The sequence below is a fragment of the Callospermophilus lateralis genome, chromosome 3 (genome assembly GCF_048772815.1).
Source record: "Callospermophilus lateralis isolate mCalLat2 chromosome 3, mCalLat2.hap1, whole genome shotgun sequence".
Classification (NCBI taxonomy): domain Eukaryota; kingdom Metazoa; phylum Chordata; class Mammalia; order Rodentia; family Sciuridae; genus Callospermophilus; species Callospermophilus lateralis.
This window is the reverse complement of record NC_135307.1, coordinates 101,999,714-102,025,975: the sequence shown is the minus strand read 5'-3', so window position 1 is coordinate 102,025,975 and position 26,262 is coordinate 101,999,714. Positions and strand designations below refer to the sequence as shown.

Here is a 26,262-nt window from a genome sequence, read left to right as displayed (position 1 = left end):
CTGGCCTAGTCCTCTTCCCAAGAGGGGAATTCAAATGACAGGGACATGGAGTAAGAACATATGAGTAAACTACAAATCACTGCTGAGAAATCTAAAAGCCTAACACTAAATGTGGGTTTATTTAATCAATGACTTTGTTAAGTACTGAATAGTTACTTTGTGAACTATGTCCACTGGCACCAATCGAATGTAACCTTGTAACAAGCAAACACTGAACACTTGAAATCAATCTATTTGTTATCAAGTCAGAAAAGTGGGTACTCACAGAAGAAGGCAGACCAGGAGGCACCTTTCTGACTTTCTTTGCTTGCAAAGGATCTGCACATGGAAAACAACATATTTAATTAACGTATATATTATAGTAGAAAAAAAACCCCAAACTGCAAATGAATAGGAAATAATTGTTCCCCTAATGCCTTTCTTGTTTTCAATATTTCAGAGCGAGCAAAGGAATATAAAAATGGGCACTTCATTTATTTTAACTGGTATATAGCAAGTTCTTCTAATAACATGGTACATTCTAAAATACAACTGGGGTAATGGTTACCCAGCAACTCAGCAAGCTAAGACAGCAGGATCATGTGAATTCATGGGTACAAGACCAGCCTGGGCAACAAAGTGAGACTCCATCTCAAAACAACAACCAGGCGTAGTGGTGCAAGCCTATAACCCCAGCAACTGAGGAGGCTAAGGCAGGCAAACTGCAAGTTCAAGGCCAGCCTGGGTCCATCTCAAAATAAAAATAAAAAATGACTAGGGCTGTTGTTCACTGGTAGATCGTCCCTGAATTTAACCCCCAGTGTAACAAAAAACTTGAAATGTATATTGTATAAGTCTGGGAAGATAACAGCCAATGAAACAAAACGAGAGGAAACAACAAAAATAAGCATTTATGGGGCTGGAGTTATATTTCATTTATGTATGATGTGTCAAAATGTATTCTATTGTCATGTATGACTAATTAGAATAAATTTTAAAAAACTTTTTTTTTTTTTTAAATCCTTCAGTTCAGAGCTGTGGTTATAGCTCAGTGGTAGAACACTTGCCTAGCACTGGGTCTGATCCTCAGCACCAAATATAAACAAACAAATAAATAAGTCATGAATTTGCTACCTTAATAGAGACACAATCTCAGTGTCTGTATCAAATGAAAAATTAGGTTTAAAAGCTCATTTTAAATACACCTTTAATCCAGGAACTCAGGAGGCTGAGGCAGTAGGATCACAAGTTTGAGGTCAACCTTAGCAACTTAGTGAGGTCTGTCTTAAAATAAATACAAAAGGGTTGGGGATATAGCTCAGTGGTAAAGTGGCCCTACATTCAATCCCCAGTACCAAAACCAAACAAACAAGCAAACAAAAAACCAAAAAACAATAACAACTAAGAGAGCTGATGCTATGCTACAATGTATTATGTTAAGATTTAAAGAATGAAAAATTAAGGTATAATAACATCAAGACATGCTACATAAACTATTAAATATGGGCACTGACATACACAATATCATTCAGTATGGAGGAAGAACATTAATAATGTGTGGTTAAAACTGCCAACTTTAGCACTACTGTACAATTTGTCCTTGAATGCCTTATTTATTTCCAGGAAATAAGTAGATGGAGAAAGTATATTTCTTTCTAAGATATAATTTGTCAATATAAACGAAAGCATGAGTAATTTCATATGCCTAACCAGTCTCACTTGTATTTAATTTACTTATCTGTAAAATGAAAAATTTGTGTAACTTTTTGTAAAATAAAGTGATAAGCACAGCTTTCAAATTTTACAGAAATAATGAATTATATTAAGAATTCTTAAATGGGTTCACTATTAAGACGAGAGAACACATAAGGAGGCTAATTTATAATACAACATTTTTGAAAACTGTAAAAATAAGAATCAAATGCAGTACTTTCCTAGGTCCTAAACACAATAAAATATGCAGTTTTAGAAAGAATGAGGCCCATTTATATTTGGGCTGGGAATTCTCTATAGTGAGTATCCCAGAAGGCAATAAAGCTAAAAAAAAAAAGCAACTTTATAAGTAGACTGTAGAAAAAAATTTATACAATAAAAGGGAGAAAATGCATTCATTAGCATCTATGTCCTTAACCCAAGACACAGCCTACATTTCCTTAAAACAGAAATACCAAAGATAAGCAACACTGGCATGCTCAGTATTTGTAAAACTTTCTTTGTGAAGTATTTTTGAAGCCCAACTCTTTACAACTACTACAGAATTCCTTGAGCAAAAGTCACACTTTTTTACTACAACAGTCAACTGTTCCTGTTAGTTTGGAGTTGGGGCCATTACTAATAGAAGACGTTGCTTTAGTTTGCATTTAGTTGCTACTAGTTTTTTTACCTGCCAGGTAAATAAAACCTTCTTTTGAATCCCACCATTAGCTGCCACTATGCAATCACATAAAAATGTCCGATTTAAAGTCTTAACCTTGGATGCACAGTTCACTTTTGGGAAGTTGGAAACTGGTTTAGACAGTAAGCTGGCAGAATTTGAATTTCAGCTGTTACAGCTGTGTAACATAGAACAGGTTACTAAATCTCTTTAAGCTTCAGTTCCCTCATATATGCAAAGAGGTTAATCAGATATTATTCTTGCAAAATGTTCATTTCCTAGAGCATCTAAATATTTTGAGAAGATGCTGAGGTTTCTGTAGATCTCCAAAGTTGTTCTAAACAGAATTTATTAATAACTGCAATGTTAAGAAAAATAGCTAAGACTGAGAAATAACAATGGGATATGTAGTAATTGCTCAATAAACAACCCACACAGAAGGTGGATGGGCCTCCCTGGGAACCAAGAGAACCACCACATTCCCCACTCAGTCTTAGGTAAATTACTTAGCTCCTTTGAGTTTTGGATCATTACTATCTTGAGTTTTTGAAAGATGGAGTGTGTATATAGCACCTTATCTAGAATGGCAGAGATGATCCACAGTAAGTGCATCATAATCAAAATGAAGAAGATACAAGCTTTAATTTACAAAAAACTTGAATTTTAAGTCTAGATTTTCATAAAATCCATCCCATTCTTTCTTAGTTATTTCAACAGTTGATTTTTTTCTTCTTGAACTCTCAGTAACAGTATATTGTTTATATTAGTGCTTTTTGTCACAGCAAGAGCTCACACAGTATACTAACAAGATAGTTTTTATAGTGACACTGATACATATGGACTCTAGTGAATGTTCCTACCACAATACATTAGGTAGGAAACCAGAGTAGAGATGCAGAAATTCATTTTACAGTTCATCATATAACCATCCAAAACATCAGGGCTGACTCTTAACATTATACACACTAGATCATCCATGATACCGAGATGTGGGTACATCTGGTCACAGTTTTCTATACTGAATGTAAGACTCCATCACTGTGTCCTTTTATACATACCTCAAACATATCCTGGGCCTAGAGACCAGAAATATTTAGGTCTTACAAAAGACAGAGTCATTCAATGAATACTATGCAATAAGTATGACATCCTTTATTTGGTAGATTATTCATTTGCTTTAAAAGGTGGCCTAACTTTAATATAAACATGTTTTAAAACTTTAAATTTTTTGTATAAAGGATCTTTGGTAGGAATCACCAAGAATTCTGACATTTAAAAATAGATTGGATAAGACTTCAAAGAACATCTGAGGCTTGCTGTAAGCAGCGAGAGAGAACAGACTGGCTTGGTTAGGTTATGTATTAAGACATAAAAGAAGAAAGCTAAAAAGGGAGAAGGCAGTATGAATACTTAGTATGTACAGGGTTTAGTTCTGAAGTGATACTTTGGAATGAAACAAAGGTGAGAGCTGCACAACACTGTGAATGTACTGTATGGCATTCTATTGGTAAACCTTAATGTGATTAATTTTATATCAGTTCAAAGAAAGTGGGGCTGGGTGTGGGGACAAATACCTGTAGTCCCATCTACTTTGGAGACCAAGGCTATAGGACTACTTGAGTCTGTGAGTGCAAGACCAGCCGGGGGCTAGGTTTGGTGGCCCAAGCCTATAATCTTAGCAACTTGGGAGGCTGAGGCAAGAGGACTGTGAGTCTGAGTCCAGCCTCGGCAACTAAGCAAGGCTATTAGCAACTTAGGGAGACCCTGTCTCAAAATAAAAAAGAAGGGCTGGGAATGTTGCTCAGTTAGCATGCCTATGGATTCAATTCCTGTCACAAAAACAAACAATTAAAAACCCAGCCTGGGCAACATAGCATGTTGGGGAGTAGGAGTAATTAATATGTAGCAAACATTGGACTTGGAATGAGAAAATCTTAAAATTTTATACTGGGTAAGTCGCTTACTAGTTATATGAATGGGTCCTCTTTAAGTCTCAGTTTTTATTTTAAATTTAAGATTATATTCACTGATTAACAGGACTATTATACTGCTGAGATGAATGTCTATAAAATCACCTTGTAAATAGTTCAATATTATTTCAATTTTAGTTAAAAAAAAAAAAAGGCATTATGTTAGGATTGTAACTTAAGTGGCAGAGAGCTTGCCTTGCATACCCTCGGTTTGATTCTCACCACTAAAAAATAAAAATAAAAAGGTGCTAATATTAGAATGTGGAATTTCAATTACAAGAAAACTGGTTAAGTCACATTTTTCAAATATTTAGTTCCTCGTCATATGGAGGACAAAGCAAAATATTAAATTGTCGTTTGAAATGTTAAAATTAGAGTCATCCAAAATTACTCATAGTAAACCTTTAATTAAAATTTTATGCTGTATTTATAAAAGTAAAAATTTCGATAATTTCATATACTGCATATCTATCTAATGGATATAGATTGAGTCTCCCTTATCTGAAATGCTTGTGACCAGTGTTTTGAATATCAGGTTTTTTCAGATTCTGCAATATATGCACATGTAAAATGAGATATTTTGGGATGGGATCCAAATTTAAACACTAAATTCACGTATACTTCATGTACATCTTACCTACAGTCTGAAGGTAATTTTACACACTGTTTTTGACTGTGACTGCATTATACAGGTCATGATGGTATGGAACTTTCCATTTGTGGTATCACACTGGCATTCAAAAAACTTCAATTCTGGATTGCAAATATTTGGATTAGGAATGCCCAACCTGTATACCATTTGTAGACAAATAAACCCTGACCACCATTAACATGATAAACAAGAAATGAAATTTTTTTCCAATGGAAAGCATAGTCAGGGGGCTGGGGTTGTGGCTCAGAGCACTCACCTAGCATGCATGAGGCACTGGGTTCAATCCTCAGCACCCCATAAAAAATAAAATAGAGATATTGTGTTTACCTATAGCTAAAAAAAAATCAATATTAAAAATAAAAAAGAAAAGAAAGGCATAGTCAGGGATAGACTAAATGGGAGTGGGGTGGAGCGAAACATGTGGAGGACGGGATTTGCTGTGTGAAATACTCACCAAGTGCTGCAGAGTCATGGAGTGGTCTTCTCCTAGAACTTGTGGCAGAGAATGAGTAATAGGGTGTTCCAGGTTTTCCTGAAGAAGACAGCTGCGCTGGACTCCCAAGTCCTAGATCTTGTCTCAGGAGACTAGACTATAAAACAAGGCCAAGGAAACAAGTCATCTTTCTGCTAATACTGACCCAAACCTGGATTTTACTTCTGAATCACTTATAGTACCCTTGGTAATGCCTTGAACTTAGGAAGCACCTAATAAAAACTTTTTCACTTCAATTAGACCATTGATTTTTAGCCTATATTTTCATTTTTCTCTTCCCTCCAGTTGCCTGCTTTTTGGTAATTATGTAATTAATTTTGGGTTGAAAGACAGGTAAGTGGCTACATGATTCCACTCTTTAATCATCAAGAATATTTTTGAAAGTGGTCACCTAGACTTTGAATGCTTTCGTGATCATGAAAGGCAGTTGGCTTGTTGGTTCTTTTCCTTTTTGGATAGCTTTCACTGTGTGATGACTGCCAATCTTTTCAAGTGTTTTTTTTTTTTTTTTTTCACTTGAATCTCATTGGATGGGCTCTAGAGTCTTCCTCCTCATTTCTGACACCATCTTGTGGGTTTATTTTCAGTTTTTCCAAGTTTCTCATAAAATCAAATGGAAGACAATGCCCAGATCTGGCCTGATTAGTGTGGAATAGTTTTCAACAGTACACATAATCCCTTTGTGTTAGCTCACATTGAGAGGTTCAGAATGATCCTAATTCTTGGCTCTTCATTTTGCTGCAACTGCTGCTCTTTTGCCCCTCCATATTGTACTTGGTCAGTTTATGCATTTTGGTCTTGAGTATGAGACTCACCATTGATCTCTGATAAAATTCATCTTGTACTATGTTGAGGGCCACAGTACTATTTGGTCTACAATAATCATCCATTTCTATCTTTCTCAGATTCCAAGTCTGTCAATCTATGAATTTGCTAACTTTTCTAATGTCAACACATCAAAAGTGTGATAAAAGAAATCCATCAAGATGACAAGGGAGATGACAGAACTCTGATATATGCTATGTGACCTCATGAAATTCAGATTTGGCAGCCATGAAATACTAACCCAGAGACCCTGCTGGAAGGCAACTGAGTTTAGTTTGGCAGAATTTGGCTCTGGAGATTTCTGGTAATAGGGATGAAAAGGGATCACACAAACTAAAAAGACAGGAGAGAAAGAGAAGACCTCAAAGGGAAAGTGTGCTAAATATACTTAAGAGGGCACTCTCAAGTAGAGATATGATTCTTCTAGCACATACACTACGCTCACACCATATATTTAACAGCCTGACTACTATCACCATACTCTTTGCATCTAGTTCCAGAACACTTTTGTTACCCCAAAAAGAAGCCCTATACCCATTAAGCAGTCACTACTACCTCCCCACTCCCCACCACCCTCCCTTGCCATATTTGTTAAGCAGTTACTCCCTCCCTATTCTATCTTCCCTAGGCACTGGCAACCACCAACCAGCTTTCTGTTTCTTTGGGTTTACCTATTCTGAATATTTCATATAAATGCAGTAATGTTATGTAACCTTTTGTGTTTGGCTTATTTCACTTAGCATGTTTTTGAAGTTCATTCATCTTGTACCATATATTACTATTCCATTCCTTTGTAAGGCCGAATAATATTTCATCATATGGCTAAGTCACACTTTGCTTATCCATTCATCAACTGATGAATACTTTGAATCGGTTTCCTGTTTTGGTCTGAGAATAGCACTGCTATGAATATTTATGTACAAATTACTTGAGAATCTGTCTTCAATACTTATAGGTATATACCTGGGTGTGGCACAGCTGGGTTTAACTTTTTAAGAAACTCTCAGTCTGTTTTCCACAGTGGTTGGAGCATTTAATTCCTACCAGGTACATACAAGGTTCCAATTTCTCCTACATCCCTTGCCAGTGCTTGTTACTTTGTTTGCTTGCTTTCTTCTTTTTGGTTACTGGGGATTGAACCCAGGAGCACCTACCACCGAACTACATTCCCAGCCCTTTATAATTTTCCTGATGGTTCTTGCTAAATTGCTTAGGGACTGGCTAAGTTGCTGAGGTTGGCCTCAAACCTGCGATCCTCCTGCCTCAGTATCCTGAGTGTGACATTATGTCCTGCCTGCTTGTTTTCTTAATATAGTCATTTATAAATGTCGGATTATTTTTAAATTTTATTTGTATTTTTATATGATTTTATTTGTTCTAATTAGATCAACACTAGAATGCATTTATGCACTTTGACATGTCATACATAAATAGGGTATATTTTCTCATTTTTCTGATTGTACATGCTGTAGAATCACATTGGACATGCAGTCATATATGTATATAAGGTAATAATTTCTGTTTTATTCTACTATCCTTCCTATCTGTTTACCCCCTCAAATCGTTTCACTCCCCTCTACCTAAAGTAGCTCTATTCTTCCCTAGCACTCCCCAACCCCTTGTGAATTAGCATCTGCAAATCAGAGAGAACATTCCACATTTGGTTTTCGGGTCTGGCTTATTTCACTTAGCATGATATTCTCCAACTCTATCCATTTATTGGAAAATGCCATAATTTCATAAAATTCTTTAATGCTGAGTAATATTCCATCGTGTTTGTGTGTACACACACACACACACACACACACACATTTTCTTTAACCATTCATCTATTGAAGGGCACACAGGTTGGTTCCATAGTTTAGCTATTGTGAATTGAGCTGCTATAAACATTAATGTGGCTGTGTCACTGTCGTATGCGGATTTTTTATGTTTATTTTTTAGTTTTAGGTGGACACAATATCTTTATTTTATTTGTTTATGTGGTGCTGAGGATCGAACCCAGTGCCTCATGCATGCTAGGCAAGCGCTCTACCTCTGAGTCACAATCCCAGCCCTAGTATGTGGATTTTAAGTCCTTTGGGTATAAAGCGAGAAGTGAGAAAGCTGGGTCAAATGGTGGTTTGATTCCAGGTTTTCTGAAGAATCTCCATACTGCTTCTCAGAGTGGCTGCACCAATTTGTAGTCCCACCAGCAATGTATGAGTGTACCTTTTCCCCCACATCTCCACCAACACTTATTGTTGCCTGTATTTTTGATGATTGCCATTCTGGGTGGACTGAGGTTAAATCTTAGTTTGATTTGTACTTCTCTAATTGCTAGAGATGTTGAACAGAATTTTCTCATATATTTGTTGATCAATTGTATTTCTTTTTTTGTGACGTGTCTGTTCAGTTCCTTAACCAGTTCACTGCGTTATTTGTTTTTGGTCTTAAGTTTTCTGAGTTCTTTATACATCCTGGGATTAATGCTGTATCTGAGGTGCATGAAGATAAAGATTTTCTTCCATTCTGAAGGCTATCTCTTCATGTTATTGATTATTTCTTTTGTGGAGAAGAAGCTTTTTAGTCTGAATCCATCCCATTTATTGACTTTGGATTTTACTTCTTGTACTTTAGGAAAGACCTCCCATGCTCCTGGATAGGCAGAATCAATATTGTCAAAATGGCCACACTACCAAAAGCATTATACAGATTTAATGCAATTCCTATTAAGATCCCAAGACATTCTTCAAAGAACTAGAAAAAAGCAATTGTGAAATTCATTTGGAAAAATAAGAGACCCAGTATAGCCAAAGCAATCCTTAGTAAAAAACGTGAAGCAGGAGGCATCACAATGTCAGAGATTAAACTGTACTACAGAGCTACAATAATAAAAACAGCATGGAGTTGAATTATCTTAATGTGGGTTTGATACATATGACCCTAATGATGAACAATAGTGAACATTTTTTTCATATGCTTAATGGCCATATGAATATCTTCTTTGAAAAAAATGTCTTTTTAAAACCTTGCCCATTAGGTAGAAGGGCATTGGTACATTGTCTTTTGGTGGTTGAATTTTAAGAGTTCTTTATTTGTTCTAGGGACTGGGGATGTGGCTCAAGTGGTAGTATGCTCGCTTGGCTTATTTCTAAAATCTCAGTTTTACCCTATTGGTTGACATGTCTGCTTTATGCTAGTGCCATACTGTTTGACTTAGGTAGTTTTGTAAGTAAGTTTTGAAATTGAAAAGGGAGATTACTCCAACATTGTTCTTCTTTTCCAATGCTGTTTTGCTATTTGGGATCTCTTGAAATTCCATATAAATTTGAATATCAGCTATTTCATTTCTGAAAAAAGAAGCCATTGGAATTCTAACAGGAATTGCACTGAATCAGCAGATTTCTTTGGGAAATATTGGCATTTTAATACACATATATAGTATTAGGGACTGAATACTGGGGAACTCTACCACTGACCTACATTCCCAACCCTTTATGAGACAAAGTCTCACTAAGTTGCCGTGGCTGCCTTGAATTTGTGATCCTTCTGCCATAGTGACCCAAGGGGTTAAGATTACAGGTGTATACCACTATGCCCAGCCCATTTTATAATATTAAACTTTCCAGTCAATTAATAGCTAATGTGCTCCCATTTATTGTGGTGTTCTTTAATTTCTTTTGGCAATGCTTTATAGTTTCCAGTATTCAGATCGTTTACCTCATGCTTAAATTTATTCCTAAATATTTCATTCATTTGGATGCTAGGGTAAATAGGGATATTTTCTTGATTTTACTTTTGGTTTGTTTATTATCAGTTTATAAAGATACAATTTTTTTGTTGTTGATCTTATATCCAGAAACTCTGCTAAATTCATTTATTAACTATAATTGCCTTATTGTATTTCTCAGGAATTTCCCTAAATAGAATCATATCATTTGCAAATAAGGATAGTTTTTTTTCTTTTACAACCGGCTGTCTTTTATTTCTCTTTCTTGCCTATGTACTCTGGTTAGAACTTATAATACAATATTGAATAAAAGTGGTGAAAGCAGACAACCTTGTCTAGGGGAAAGGTTTTCACACTGTTCATTGTGTCTGAGATTAGCTGTAGTTTTCAGAAATGACTTTTCTTAAGTTGAGGAAATTCCTTCCTATTCTTAGCTTGTTCAATGCATTTTTACCATGAAAGTTAACTCCCTTGTTTGTGGCATAGAATCCTTTTAATATGCTGCTGTTTTCTGTTTGCTGGTATTTTATAAATGATTTTTACATCAATATTAAAAAAGGATATAATGGTCTACAATTTCCCTTTACCTATGGTATCATTATCTGGCTTTGTTATCAATATAATACTGCTCTCAGAGAATAAATTACAAAATATTTGAAAAGGAATATGGTTATTTCTTCTTTAAATTACTGGTAGGAAAAATTTTAAAAAATGTTACTGGTAGGATTTTTATTACCTATTTTATCTCTATTTGTTTTTGCTCTTTTTTGAGTGATTCTTTTTAAAATTTTTTTTAGTTGTAGATGGACAGAATGCCTTTATTTTATTTTTATGTGGTACTGAGAACCAAACCCAGTGCCTCACACATGCTAGGCAAGTACTCTACCACAAAGGTACAACTCTAGCCCTTGAGTGATTCTTGACAGTATATGTGCTTCTAGTGATTTATCCATTCTATTTAGGTTCTGTATTTGTTGGCATACAATTGCTGATGGTATTTGCTTGTAATCCTTTTATTTATGTAAAGTTAGTAGTATTATCAACCATTTTCATTTGCAATTTTAGTAATCTGACTCTTCTTTTTTCTTAGCCACCTTTTGATTTTGATGATTCTCTGTTTTCTATTTCCTATTTTGTTTATTTCCATTCTAATTTTATTTTTTCTTTATTCTTTTTTTTCTTTCTTTCTTAAGCTATAAAGTCAGGATACTGATTTGAAAGTGTGCTGCTTCTCTTTCTTTTTAATGGGGTCTCACTGTGTTGCCCAGGCTGGCCTTAAACACCTGGGCTCAAATGATCCTCCTGCCTCAGGCCCCTGAGTAGCACAGACTGCTCAGGAGGCTGAGACACCAGCCACCACTGCTCTGGCTGGCTTGCTTTGTATTTTGGTTTTTACATGCAGGAATCTACAACAATAAATTTCCCTCTGATCATAACTTTGTTGCAGCTCATAAGTTTTGCTATGTTGTCTTTTTGTTTTCATTTGATGTTTCAGTTTCTTTTTAAAAAATTTTTATTCATTTTTTAGTTATAGTTGGACACAATACCTTTATTTTATTTACTTATTTATTTTTATGTGGTGTTGAGGATCGAACCCAGGGCCTTGCATGTGCTAGGCAAGTGATCTACCGCTGAGCCACAACCCCAGACCCTTGACCCATGACATCTTTCAGAAATAATTAAGAATATGGTTTTTTCATATTCCTCAAAAGGTATATTCTTCTTTGGATAGAGCTGATACATTCCATTACAAAACAGAAATAAAAAAGAGTTTTTCAATCACTAGACAATATAATATATATATAAAAGACTATATAACAAACTATGAGCTATGGACCTCCCAACTGTATGAGTGGTATGAGCAGGGAATTCTTAGGTATATAATTTTACTGAAATTTTCACTGCCACATCTGTTTTGCATTTTTGTTTTATTTTGCTGTGCTAGGCACATACAACATTCCTTAAATAGCAAGATGAGAATATAGTTCATAGTATGGTAGATGAAAAATATTATTACCACATGCATCAGGGCAGGGGTCATACCTTGAAGCTTTCCTTTAAACATCACTGGTCTTTCAAAAGGATGTTCCCTGCTCAGCGCCAAATTAACTTTCACTGACAATGTTTTGAAGTAACTGTGGTATTTACTACTTCATCTGCATTTTCTCACGTGGAAGTAAAATAAAGCTGGTCATTGTACACACACAGATATAAGCGAGAAGGACACTTGTATGTTTCTTATGCTCCTTACAACATTTTCTACAAATTCTTACAAATATATAAGGTAATGATTTATATTAGCTTCCCCACTCCTAAAAAATCCTTGACATTCATTTATGTATTGACTGTGGCTATTTCATGCTATAATGGAAGAGTTTAGTGTTGCAACAGAGATCATATGGTTTGCAAAGCCTGAAATATTTACTGTTTAGCCCTTTTTGTGAAATATTTTTCGACCTCTAATCTAATGCTTCAATAGTGTGACAAAAGACTGAATTTAGAGGCTAGTGAAGAGAAAGTCTTATCTACCTGGGTAATAAGGAAAGATAGATAAAATTTCAGAATTAATAAAATGTAGCCAGTGAGTTATTTCTTAAAGATGTCAAGTAATTGTTATAGTAATGAGGAATGGAATAACCTAAATATTGAATAGGAATGTGTCATTTTTATATCTAAAAATAAGACTAAACATTGCTGGCTGTAGTGGCACATGCCTGTAATTCCAGTGACTTGGGAGACTAGGGGAGACTAGGGCAGGAGGATTACAAGTTCAAAGTCACCTTAATAATTTATTGAGGCCCTAACTAACTTAATGAGACCATTTTATCTCAAACTAAAAAAATAAAAATAAAAAGTAAAATAAAAAGGAATGGGGATGTGCCTTGGTGGTTAAGCATCCCCGGGGATGGGGGAGAAAAAGTGGGGGGGAGGGGGAGGAAAAGAAAGAAAGACTAAACAAAAATACTGATGTCCTGGAAATGGTGTGGGTATTTGAGTCAGCTCCTCTGTGTTCAAATCATGACTGGTGATACAGTGATCCTGGACAAATGATCTAACACCAATGAGCCTCTTTAAATGTATACATTACAAATAGTTCACAGAATTGTTTAAAAATACAAGTGTATAGAATGGTTATTGGCTTAGTTAATATGAAAATTCAGTTTCATGTTTTAAATTTTTCTTACAAATCACCACATTCTAAATATCACAAGAATAAAGATATTTTTATTTTCCATTTCCTAGGGACAAATCTTTTGTCCTAAGTATGTGACCTAAAGTTTCAGGAGACCTTTTCTACCCTGAATCCAATGTTGTTGGGTTACAACTTCCAATGACTATGATTAAGATAGGATGGTGGAATTAGGCAGAACACAGGCAATAGTGACAGACCCTTAGACAGGATTGACAATTAGAGGCTAAATGCAAAGAAGTATGTGACAGATTCAAACTATATCAATTGAGATCAAGTACAGAAAAATGTCAACTTAAATCACTCAGTGGAAGTATGAATGCACATTTGTGAGTATAAAGTCACAGCATACAAACATACACACATAGGGTGAAAAAAAGGAACCCGAGTACATAAATGTGGTGAAATGCTAACTGATGAATCTTGATTAAGAGTTCACAGCTGTTCATTGTACTCTTCATCCTCCTTTTGTGTTACACCTTTTCTGTTGGTAATTTTTCAAAATAAAAATTTAGGAGAAAAGAAAAATACTGAGAATTCACTAGTGCATTTTCAAATGTACCGTCAAGGTAAATGTTTACAGCAGTCACACCCACGTCTGTTTTAAAGTCTTTTCCTCACCACATCAAGATTCCTATAGCAGTTCAGGAAGCTAATTACATTTATAAGATTGTTAACTTGAAAAAAATGTAAGTGATTTATAAATTAATTTATGGGTTACAATTCTAAAGCCAAGTTACTTACAGAATGCAAAATGTTATACTTTGCATACATGAGTATAGTATAGGAAGAAAAAGGAAAATAAACTTCTTAGGGGAAAAATGCCTATTTATAACTAAGTTTAGTGTTAATAAACTTTTCTCTTCATTAGAGACACATATGGACAAGAAATGTTCTGTCTTCTTGTTCCATCATGAATATTAATGCCAAAATGCATATAGAGGCTGTATTTCACTCAGCTGTTTTAACCATAACATTAACTAATGCCCTCTGTTTAAACTATATCATGATCAATATGATTAGGCAAAGAACATGCAGAAGTTGTTTCTTTTTAAGAATATAATATCATATTTTATCCTGTTCACTAAAATGAACAGTTGAGCACTATAAGAAATAAAAAGGAAGTTTAGAACATGGTTTTCTCTATAAGGACTTGACAATCTATGAAATATCATCTAATAAGTCAATAAAAAATATGGCTAAAAAAATCAAGGGCTAAATTATAAAAGCCTTACATTTTTATATTCTATCAGTAAAAAAATGACATACTTTTTCTTACTTTGATTCTTTATACATTTAGGAAATCCAAAGTATAAATAACAAATTATTATATTTTTATTTTCCTACACTAAAATTAGATATCAGCTTATATTGATTTTTCTGTCTGCCTAAAACAAATGAGAAGCACTATTGATTACCACTGATCTTGTCCTAGAGGTATCTTAGGCAGAAAGAATACAAATATCCCAGAGGATTCAGGACTAGGCAAATCAGTTTATTCTGAGAAAGCATCTTATTCAAGGTAGAGCTAGTATTCTGAAATGACATGGCACTCATTTCTTAACACAGTGTTAGAAAATAAATTTTTAATAGTCATCTAGAACCTCATCTCTGAAAAACATACCTAACCCTGAAATGCAGTCTAATATAGCCTAAATTATAATTGCAGTCTAATATAGCCTAAAATATAATTTAGCCATATAATTGCAGTATAACCTACAGTAACACTTTGAAATCATTATGACACGGATCTAGCCAGTCAACAAAAATATGCATTTCTTTATAAAGAATTTTAATAACCTGATACGTACTTTTTTCAAGTTTTCTCTGTCCCTCTTCATGTGTAAGAACTATTCTGCTCTCAAATGTGAACTTAATAAAATAGTAGATTTGGCCAATATCATTTATTAATATGAACTTGTTAATTGAATAGGAAGGTACTCTAAATGTGATCTTATAAGAAGGCAAAATAACATCCTACATAAATGGTACTGTTCAGTAGCTAGAAGGGTTCAGAATTACACTATAATAATTTACATGTTCTTTATCCTTAAAGGAGAAAATGTCTGTAGTCTTGACAAACAAGCTTGCTTTCTCAGAACTGCATTTTATCATTAAATGGATTAGTTTAAACACATACTAAATATACTTTGATTCCATTCATAACTTCAGATTAAATAAGGGCCTAATTAACCTTATGTCAAAAATTATCAGCACCATTTAATGATTAAAAATTTGAAGTATCATTAATTTGTTTTCTTGAATAATGAGACTGAGAATTCTAATATCACATACCTCAAAAATATTTAAATATTATGGACTCCTAGAACCTCGGCTGTGTGTACGGTCTATAAAATTTCCTAATTTCATGCCTTTTTTATACTCCTGAAATGGTATGCAGTTTCAATACATAAAGGCAAGCAGATGTTCAAAACAGACATCTTTCTGAGGAGGGAGTGTGCTAAAATTAAAGGGATAAAGGCATAAAACATAATCGTGATAAAACAGAATATAGGTACTGTTTAATTTCTATGTGTCCTAGTACCATGCTTTATTTTGTCTGAAGAGACAAATTTGTTCTTGGAGAAAAGTCAGTACAGTAGCTTTATAATTTTTTTAATTTTCATTTTTCTTTTTTTGGTAGTGTGAATTAAAGTCGGGGCTGATCTATCATTGAGCTGTGTACCTAGCCCTTTTAAATTTTATTTTATTTTGAGATAGGGCCTCACTAAGTAACCCATGCTGATTTTGAACTTGCGATTCTCCTGCCTCATCTGAGTAGCTGGAATTAGAGGAGTGACCCAGGGTTTATTTGCAATTCTTTAAATTGAAAGAAAAAAAAATCACAGTATGCTTTAGCTGTAAATCCATCTGAAGTTTCAGAGATTGTCACAGGAGAACTGAAGACTGACAAAGAAGTCTCTCATCTCAAGTCCTAATCAAATCAAAATCTCAGAGGGTGAGAGGAACTCAGGGCAAACAATACATGTTGAGTTTCAGTAATATATCAGCCTTCTGTTAATTTTCTACAAATGATTAAAAAAGACTAATAAATTTAAAATTTGGAAAACACTGACATTTGTGAAATAATTGTATTATGATGCTAATTCATTTACATTAAAATTTCAAGGATATGTTAGCAATTATCAGCATGCTGTTAAAGAATTCTATCCTGAGAATCTCATTAGATAGTGATGCAAACTACAGTTGTTATCATTCTGAGAACAAAGGGATCTTGAATGAGTAATCAATAGCAACTGGCAGAAAATGAGACATTAATTATGATCCTCTCTAGTGTTTTGTCTAAGACAAGATTTCATTAAATGCTTTGTGCAACCTGAATAGTTCCAAGTCATTACCAACACTTTGGACAATACATTAATTCAGGGGTGGGGGCTGGGGAGACAGTACAGGGAAACAAAGTGAAAGAAAACCTAAGATGCTTCTAATCCTATCCTGGGTAAATAAAAACATACCAGCCACTACTAGCCAACTGTTAAGCTGATTCTTTAACAAGTCCCAAATCTTATAATCTCAGCACAGTTTCTTGAAAATTTAATCATCACTGTCTATACTTACAGTGTCAAGCAGGTTTGAGAAGATAATGACAGTCATCCATCACATGCACCCTGCCTATGCAATCACCAATCTTTCTGGCTTAAAAAAGAAAATAAAATACCTATGTACTACTAAGTTACTAAAACATGATAATCCAGTAGTTTCTTTCCTCTTTAATTATCAGTAGCAAAGGGAAATTTTACTATGTTAATATTTCTTTTTCACTAATTTTTTTCAGCTTTCCTCCCAAATCCTGTATCAGCCAATGACAAGATATCAGGGTAGAGAGATATGGGATGTAAATCAAGACAGAAATACTTCATGGAAATAAAAGAAATATGAAGTCCAGATAAAAGCCATTTTAATGTATTTGGTATTTAAATAATCACAAACATGCAATAAATTATTTTATTTTAGGGTTCTGTAGGTTTCAAAAGGAGTCGTCTTCTGAACATGCAATAATAGATTTCCTTGGTGGAAGACTTTAAGGGCATTGGTAGTGAATACACTCTTAACCATTTCTTCTCCAAAGTGAGCAGTTTTTCTGACTGCCTGAATTTAAAAACTTCCTATTAAAAAGGGCCTTGTGAATATTTTCCTACAGCAATCAATATGCCTTTGAGCCTTTCCTTCAATGAATACAAAGGAGCCAGCTATACTTACAAGGGTACTAATATTAGAACTATAAGAGACAAAGAATGTCATCTTTCTTTTCTTTTGTGCATGTCAGTAGTCCTAACACTTGTAGAAGAGTTCTAATACTTTGAAGCTACTCCCTTTCTCTTTAATGCTAGCCTTCACCTGTAGCAAATAAGTACCCTTCTTCCCAATCCATTCTCTATATGTATACCTGTTAACACACAACCCAATACAGCATTTGACATAAATTAAGCATGTGATACTTTATGAACTGATACATTACAACTGGACATCTTCAAAATACTGAATTAATTTTGGAAAATTTCATATATATACTAAAGTAGAAAAATCAGCACAAGGTACCCATGATCCAGTTTTGACATCTGTCAACATTCTAATGTTCCTGCTCCACTTATTTTGCCATTGTCTAGATTATTATACCCTTCAAAACTGAAGGCAATCTCTCACTATGTAACATCCACTATGTACTCATTCTTCTTTATTTGTTTTGAGATGGTATCTAATTTATACCAATTATTTAATAGGCTCTTTTACCTAGACATAATTTTGCAAATGAATAAATTACTTTCTGAAACAATGCTCCCAAACAGCACTAAGTATCACCAAAAATATAATTATCAATTTTTATGGAGAGAACACAAACAATGGGTGAATTCTTTTTCCCTGCCAAATAACCCTCACAGAAATGTAACTTTCTCTGGCTTTTAGCAGAAGCAGGAAATTACAATTGCCTATTATCTGATTTTCCTCCCACAAAATTAATTTTACCTGTGTATCAACAAACTTACAAAGCCCAGACAATTAGATAACACGGTTCAGCTTCACACATTTTCTGAATGGCTACTGTGCACCAGTGACTGCATATGGCTCTTTCACATGCTTCTTCAAGACAGAATCACCTCTTGGATGGCTTCAACATTGACCCAACCTTCCTGACTCCAACAACCCCCCAGTCACAGCCTAATAATCTGTTCCCTAAAGGAGGATGTTGTCAGCACTGGGAACCACTTGACTTCTGAAATTTTCAGATCCAATATTCTGTTTGACCTAACCTTCTACTCTTTCAGTGGCATCACTCTATTATTACTTACTGTACTTGTTCTCTCACCTCATGACATGAAATATCCTGACCTTTATTCTAGTCCCAAAGTTTAATCATGTCTTCATTTCCTTCTTTTGAAATCTAGACCACAGAGTCTATTACTTCAATCATTCTCTCATCACTACTTCAATTCTCCTGTCCTTTTGACATTTACCAGCTACGTAATCTTGGATAAATCAGATAGCTGCTTTGAGGCTTCAGGTTCCTTAGCTATCAAATACAAATAATAATAATAATAATAGCAGCTACAGTAGCTATAGCAGCAGCAGCAACAATAACACCACTTCTTTTCATAGAGTATTGCAGGGACCAAATGAAATAATGTTTGTAAGATTAAGTGTCTGATATATATGCTAATTATGTATTATCATCATTATTAACCTACCCAATAGACCTGCAAAACAGATCACTGTATCAATTTAACCATTTGCTGTCTGTTAGGCATTTAGTCTGCTGGGTATTATTAGAGTTTAGTGTCAATAGTATCTTCTAGTGACCAGCCTGAGATATATCATTAATACCATTTGGAAAGCCTTTTACTTGTCACTAGAGAGCTCAGAGAATTGAAGAACATTTTAAGGTCTATTTTTTTGTTCTCCAATCAAACAACAGGTGCTTTAATCCCTTTATTATTAAAATCTCTGTAAAGGGGATGTCTAGCCTCTGACTGAATGCATGATGAGAGAATAACTTTCTACTAAGGTTGAAAACTCCATCCTCTCAACCCCTTCACTATGAGAACATTCCTCTAAGTTGATGGCAACATTCTAATCACTGTCTATAACATGTAAACCTTAAAAATTACAGAAAAAGTCAAATTATGCTTTAAAAATATCTCTCATTAATAGTGTCCTAACTTGTTAAAACTAAACACATCTAAATTCTTCAGCTGCTCACTATAGGTTAAGTTGCAAGTTACTTTACAATATGCCAAGTTCTCTAAATGAGTTTTTGTTCACTTATGTCTGTTTTGAAATATATTTGCTCAGAAAGCTATATAATATTTTCTAGTTCTAAATATTATATTTCTAAAAATTAAGTCCAAAAGGTACCTACTATTACGTTTGTCTACATTAATAATCATCCAAACAATTGCATTTAAAAACAATTATCTCTAATTAATCCTCTTAAGGGATATAGCAGGGCACTGTAGGAAGTCACATGAGAGTCTCTGATTATATTAATTGATACTATTCTTGAAATAACCACAGAATACAAGTCTAGAAAGGCATTGTAAACTTGTCAGTCCACTGTATTTAAACATCCCACTACCCTGGGTGACCATGCAGAGTTTTTGTTTTTTGATACTAGGACTGAACCCAGGGGTGCTTTACCACTGAGCTACATCCAGAACCCTTTTTATTTTTTAAAAAAATGTTTTTTAGTTATAGGTGAACACCATATCTTCATTTTATGTGGTACATAGGATCAAACCCAGTGCCTCAGACACGCTAGGCGCACGCTATGCCTCTAAGCCACAATCCCAGCTCCCCTTTTTATTTTTTGAGATAGTGTCTCACTAAGTTGCAAAGGGCCTCCCTAAGTTGCTGTGGCTGGCCTCAAACTTGTGATCCTCCTGCCTCAGCCTCCTTAATTGCTGGGATTACAGGCATGTGCCACCATGACCCAGCTTAGTTTTTATATATCCTGGATACCACCCATTTGTTAAATATATATTTTGAAAATATTGACTCTTAGATTGTGGCTTGTCTATTATTTATTTACCCATGTCTTCTGATAAGCAGAGGCCTTTACTACTACTTCCCCTCTACACACACACTTTTTGTACCAGGGATTAAATCCAGGGTCACTCAACTAATGAGCCACATCCCTAGCCCCCCCCCACCCCCCCCTTTTTTTGAAACTGGGTCTCACTAAGTTACCCAGGGTCTTACTATGTTGCTGAGGCTTGTGATCCTCCTGCCTCAGCCCCTGGAGCCACTGGGATTACAGGCATGTGATACAGCACCCAGCTACGTTTGTTTCTTCTTCTTCTTTTTTTTTTTTAGTAGATGGATGCAATACCTTTATTTTATTTTTGTGGTGCTGAGGATCAAACCCAATGCCTCACACGTGCTAGGCAAGGACTCTACCAACTAAGCTACCGCCCCAGCCCACATTTACTTCTTAAAGCTCTGTAGTTTTAGTTTTTACATTTAGGTTTTAGATCCATCTTCAATAATTGTTAGCGCTTAGTATGAAAGAAGGCCTCGTGTTCACATTTATCCATGTAAGTACCCATTTGCTTATTACTGCATCATTGTTTCAAAAAAATCTTTTTTGTCCCATTATTCTGCTTTGGCAATGCTACTGAAAAATCACACAGACCCCATAATAATTGGTATACTTCTGGGCTTTATTTTGTTGACATCTTAGTGGATATCTTAGTCTGGATAATTCAGTAGCATATTGCTTAATTACTGTAGCTTTCTACTAAATCTTGTAGTTAGGTAACATAAATCTTCCCCCTCCCCCTTTGGTGTTTTTATTAGTAGGACTGAACTCAGGAGCACTCAACCACTGAGCCACATCCCCAGCCCTTTGTTGTATTTTATTTAGACATAGAGTCTCACTGAGTTGCACAGGGCCTTGCTAAATTGCTGAGGCTGGTTTTGAACTCTTGATCCTCCTGCCTCAGCTTCCTGAGCTGCTGGGATTACAGGCATGTGCCTCTGCTCCCAGCCCTACTTTGCTCTTTGCTTCTTTAGCTGATTTGGGTATTCTAGGTTCTTTGTATATCCAAACAAATTTTAGAAAAAGCTTAATTCCTACAAAAAGAAAATCCCATTGGGATTATAACTAGGGTTGCATTTAAGTCTTCAGATCACTTTGGAAAGAACTGACATTTTAAGAATACTCTTTGAATCCATGAACATGACATACCTATGCACTTGCTGAGGCTTTAAATTTTTTCTAAGCCCTGGTTAGTAGTTTCCAGTATCAAGATTTCACATATCTTTTGTGAAAATTTATTTCTAAGTATGTCAAGTTTGTAAATGCCATGTTTTTCATTTTATTTTTTAAAACTAAGATGTGTATATACACAACATTCATATTTTAGATATATTTACTCAAGTCAGTTTTGAAGAATACATATTAAGACACAAAACACACCCATTATTCCAAAATGCTTCTTTAAGTCCTTCACAATTACATCTTCTTCCCAGAGGTAACCATTGACTGGATTTTTATCAACATAGATAGCTTCACCTTTTATAAAAGTTAGTTAAATGGAATTCTACACTATGTATTTTTGAGATCTTGGCACATTAATAAGAGTCACCTATGTTGCTGCCATGTATCATTAGATCATTCTTTTTCTGTTGCTGTTGTTGTTGAATAGCATTCATTTTATGAAAATGAGAGATTATTTATCCATTCTGTTAATAAACACCTGGGTTTCTTTCCAATTTTAAAATAAGATGCATAAAGTTGCTATGAACATTGTTGATAAAAATTTTTGTGCACAATGTTATCATTTCTCTTGAATAAACACTCAGAAGCAAAACTGCTAAGTCATGAAGCAGAACTGTCATCAGTTCTCTAAAGTCATTGTGCCATTTTACAGATCCACTAGAAATGTAAAATAATAATTCAGGTTGATCCATATCTTTGCCAACATTTGATGTTTCTAGTCTTTTAAAATTTAGTTATTCTGGTGGGTGTGTAGTGATATGACATTATAGTTTTAATTTATATGTGCTGATAACTAATAATGAAGAACATTTTTTCACAAGATGATTGGTCATTTGTATTTGTTTTTTTTTTTTTTTTGTGTGTGTGTGTGTGTGAAATATCTGCTCAAGTGTTTTACCTATTTTTTTAAAAAATTGAGTTGCTTATCTTTTTATATTGAGTTGTCAGGGACCATCATATATTCTACATACAAAATCTGTTAGACAGAAGATTGCAAATATTGTATCTTAGTTGGTGAATTTTTATTTTCTCCTTTTCTTAAAGATACAGGTTCAGGCTATATTGTCCAGGTTGGCCTTGAACTCCTAGGCACAAGTGGTAGCTTGGTTTCAGTCTCCCAAGAAGCTTATATATTATAGATGTGCGGTACCACACACACTCCCTGCTTCATGTTCTTCACAGTGTTTCATAAGTACAAATTTTAAATTTTTATTAAGTTAAATTCATCAATGTTCCCTTCATGTTTCATGCTTTCTGTCTTTTTAAAGAAATACTTGTTTAAACCAAGGTGGTGAAGATATTTATCTGGTTCCCTCCCAGTAGCTTTGTTATTCTAGGATTCAAAGTAAGTTTATGATTCATTTCAAATTTATGTTTTATATGGTATAAGGTAAGAAATAATTTTCCCCCTTTTCCCCCCATACATGCTCCAGTACCATATGTTACAGAGATTTTTCTTTTACCATTGAATTGCTGTGGTGCTCTTATCAAACATTATCTGCCATATATATGTGGGTTCCTTTCTGGATTTCTGAGTTTGTTCCTTGGGCTGCTTATTAATCTTTATATAAATATCACACCATCTTTGTTTTGGTTAATACTGCTTTGTGGTAAACCATGAAGTCAGGTGAGGTAAATCCATTGTTTAAAATGAACTTTTAAATAATCTTGTCAATATTTAGATTTAAGTGATGGTTTTTAGATTTTCTTTATTTTATCACAGGAGTGCTTAATATTTTCATTGTTGAAGTCTTAAAATTTGGGAGAGGGGTGCTGGGGAATTGAATTCAGGGCTGCTTTACCACTGAGTTATATACTCAGGCCTTTTTATTTTTCATTTCGAGATAGGGTCTTATTAAGTTGCTTAGGGCCTTGGTAGGTTGCTGATGCTGGCCTAGAACTTGTGATGCTCCTGTATCAGTGTTCCAAATTGCTAAGATTATAGGCATGCGCCACTATGCTTGACTAAAATCTTTTGTTAAAATTATCCATGAGTACTGATGCCCATTGATACTACCATAAACAATATTGTTTTGTTAATCTCATTTTCTAGCCATTCACTCATTGCCAATGTATAGAAACACAATATATATTTTGAGACAGATTTCACTTTATCACCCTGATTGACCTTGAACACATAATCCTCCTGCCTCAGCCTCTTAGGTAGCTGGAATTATAAGAACACACACTGCACCCATATAATTTTTTAATCAATTTTGTATCTGTGGTAGACCAAAAAGTACTTGTGAGCTCTAGAAATTTTCTTGATGATTCTTTAGGACTTCCTATACACATAAACATTATCAGCTGCAAATTAGGCTTAACTTATTCCCTTTCAATTGTTATGTCCTATTCTTCTCACCTTCTTACACTAGCCAGGATATAAAGTGAAGATGGGGACACTGGAATGATTGCTTTCATTTGGTATTATGGGAAAAGCATTTAGTCTTTCATCAATAAGTATGCTATTAGCCATAGGTTTTTATATGCATGTCTTTTATCAAATGGTGGAAGTAGCCTTCTATTACTCTGTTATAAGATTTTTATTTGTCAAAGTATTCAACTTTGACAAATAATTTTTCCATACCAATGGAAATATTCATACTGATTTTCTCCTTGAGCTTGTTAATAGGATGAACTCTATAGATTTTGATTTTCAAATATTAAACCAAACTTTCATTTCTGGTACAAACCATATGGGTATATAGTTCACCTCAAAAAATAAGCTGAGCTGCTGCTCTTCCTCCTCTCTTCTGTTTTCTAAAACAGTTTATATAAGATCAGCAGTAGTATTGTTACTTTTTTCTCCATTAAGAATTTAAAAAATAATTCACTGGTGAAACTATGTGACCTGCAAGCTTTCTTTTTAGGAAGGTTTTTGAGAGAAATTCATTTTCATTAATACTGATCCATCTATTCAGATTTTATCTTGTCTCTTTCAGTAAATACTTTTCAAGGAATTTGTCTATTTCATGAAATTTGTTAAATTTACTGAATTGTTACTAATATTTCCTTATTCTCTTCTTACTGTATACATCAAGTATTTCTTTTACCCCAGATATTGTTTGTATTCTCTTTTCCCTCTCTGTGTTAAGTGGCCTAAGATTTATTAATTTTATTTTTTCAAATAAATAATTTTAGGCTTAGTTTGGGCCTTTGTTTTTTTTTCTATTAAAAAGAGAAAATAATAATAAAAGATTTCTGCTCTTATTTCAGTACTTCCTTCTACTACTTTGTGCTTTTCCAGTTTCTTAGGGAAGAATCTGAGGTCATTCACTTTTCTAAATAAGCATTTAAAGTTATACTTTTTCCTCTAGGCACTGCTTCAGCTGTACTAAAAAAATTTGTTAGGTCATATTTTCATTATCATTCAGTTTGAAATACTTTCTAAATTCCCTTGTGATTTCTCTTTTTTTTTGGAGGGGGGGTAAGGGAGCACCGGGGATTGAACCTAAGGGAGCTTAACCACTGAGCCACATCCCCAGCTCTTTAAATTTTTGATATAGGGCCTCACTAAGTTGCTTAGGTCTGGCTAAGTTACTAAGGCTAGCTTGGAACTTGCAATCCTCCTGCCTCAGCCTCCAGAGTCATTGGGATTACAGGCATATGCCACTGTGTTTGGCCCTTTGTGTGTTTTTTTTTTTTTTTTTAAATGATGGGTTATTTAGATACGTGTTGCTTAATTTTCAAATATTTGGTATTTTTCTAGATACCTTATTGACAATAATTTTATGGACCACCATATGGGTCAAAACTGTTGAATGTAACATGTGCCCTTGAAAGAAAAATATTATTCAGTTGTTGAATGTGGAGTTCTATAAGTGCCAACTGGTCAAGGTTGTTGATCGTTTACTTAATTCTAGGTCTTTACTAAGGTTTTTGCCTAGTATTCTGTCAATTGCTGTGAAAGAGGTATTCAAATCTTCAAATATGATTATGAATATTTATTTCTCTCTTTAATTCTATCAAATGTTCCTTTATTTATTTTGAAGTTTTTTTGATAGGTATTTACACATTTATCATTTTTGTTTTCCTGATGTATTATTGACTCATTATAAGATAATGGAAGAAAAGAGAAAGAAGCAAATGATATGTACGAGTGAATTTTCAAATAACAGAGTTAGCTAAATTTTAAATTTGTCATTTTCTCAACGTTATACTGAACTAACTCAGATAAAACTTTCAACTTTCTGAAGAAAAACCAGACCCTGCCATCTTCTAGGTTAAGAAAATTTTCAAACTACTTGAAAAAATACTTGAAAACCTTTGTAATGACAAAAGGATTTTTCACTTAACTATATAGCAGTTTTAAAAGTAAATACCTATTTTTAGTAAAGATGATGGGTTCTAAGTTCTGTGTTGAATCCATTAAAAAAAATTCAATTGTAGAATAATCTATCAATGTTTCCGGTAACACTGCTACACCAGTTTCCTTTTAATGGCCCATCAGTTATAAGACTGATGTGAAGGTAATATGAGGAGACTCATTTAGCAATATATTATTACATCATCTTAACATGAAGTAAGGCCCATCAGGCATTATTAAATTAGCCTGAATTTTGCAGTATGTCAGCTGCATTTATGTACATTAATAGCAGAGTTAATGCTTCTTAGGGGATTTTGTTGAAGAAAAATGGCTTCAAGGTGGTATGTGGATATAATTTTATAGTCACTAATTTATATTTCCTTGAATTTTGTCACTTGTGAACAGAAAAGACAAAATGGCAGCCAATTAAGTCGTGTGTTTTCCTTCTCTGATCCATAATAACGAATACTGTTTGGAATACAGGTTTTCTTTGAATGGAAGTAATATACCTTTTATTTTTTTTTT

At 34.3% G+C, this 26,262-nt stretch overlaps 1 protein-coding gene across 9 annotated transcripts in view; it reads right to left on the bottom strand.

The window, feature by feature from the left end:
• Window positions 1–26,262, bottom strand: part of Tcf12 (transcription factor 12) — a 351,984-nt gene that overhangs the window by 78,827 nt on the left and 246,895 nt on the right. For all 9 annotated transcript variants that reach the window (XM_076850834.2, XM_076850837.2, XM_076850836.2 and 6 more), the window contains 2 exons: window positions 5,430–5,565; window positions 266–318 (listed from right to left, as the gene is read on the bottom strand). In XM_076850834.2, coding sequence (XP_076706949.1) covers window positions 266–318; window positions 5,430–5,565 — 189 coding nt within the window. The remainder of the gene's footprint in view (window positions 1–265; window positions 319–5,429; window positions 5,566–26,262) is intronic.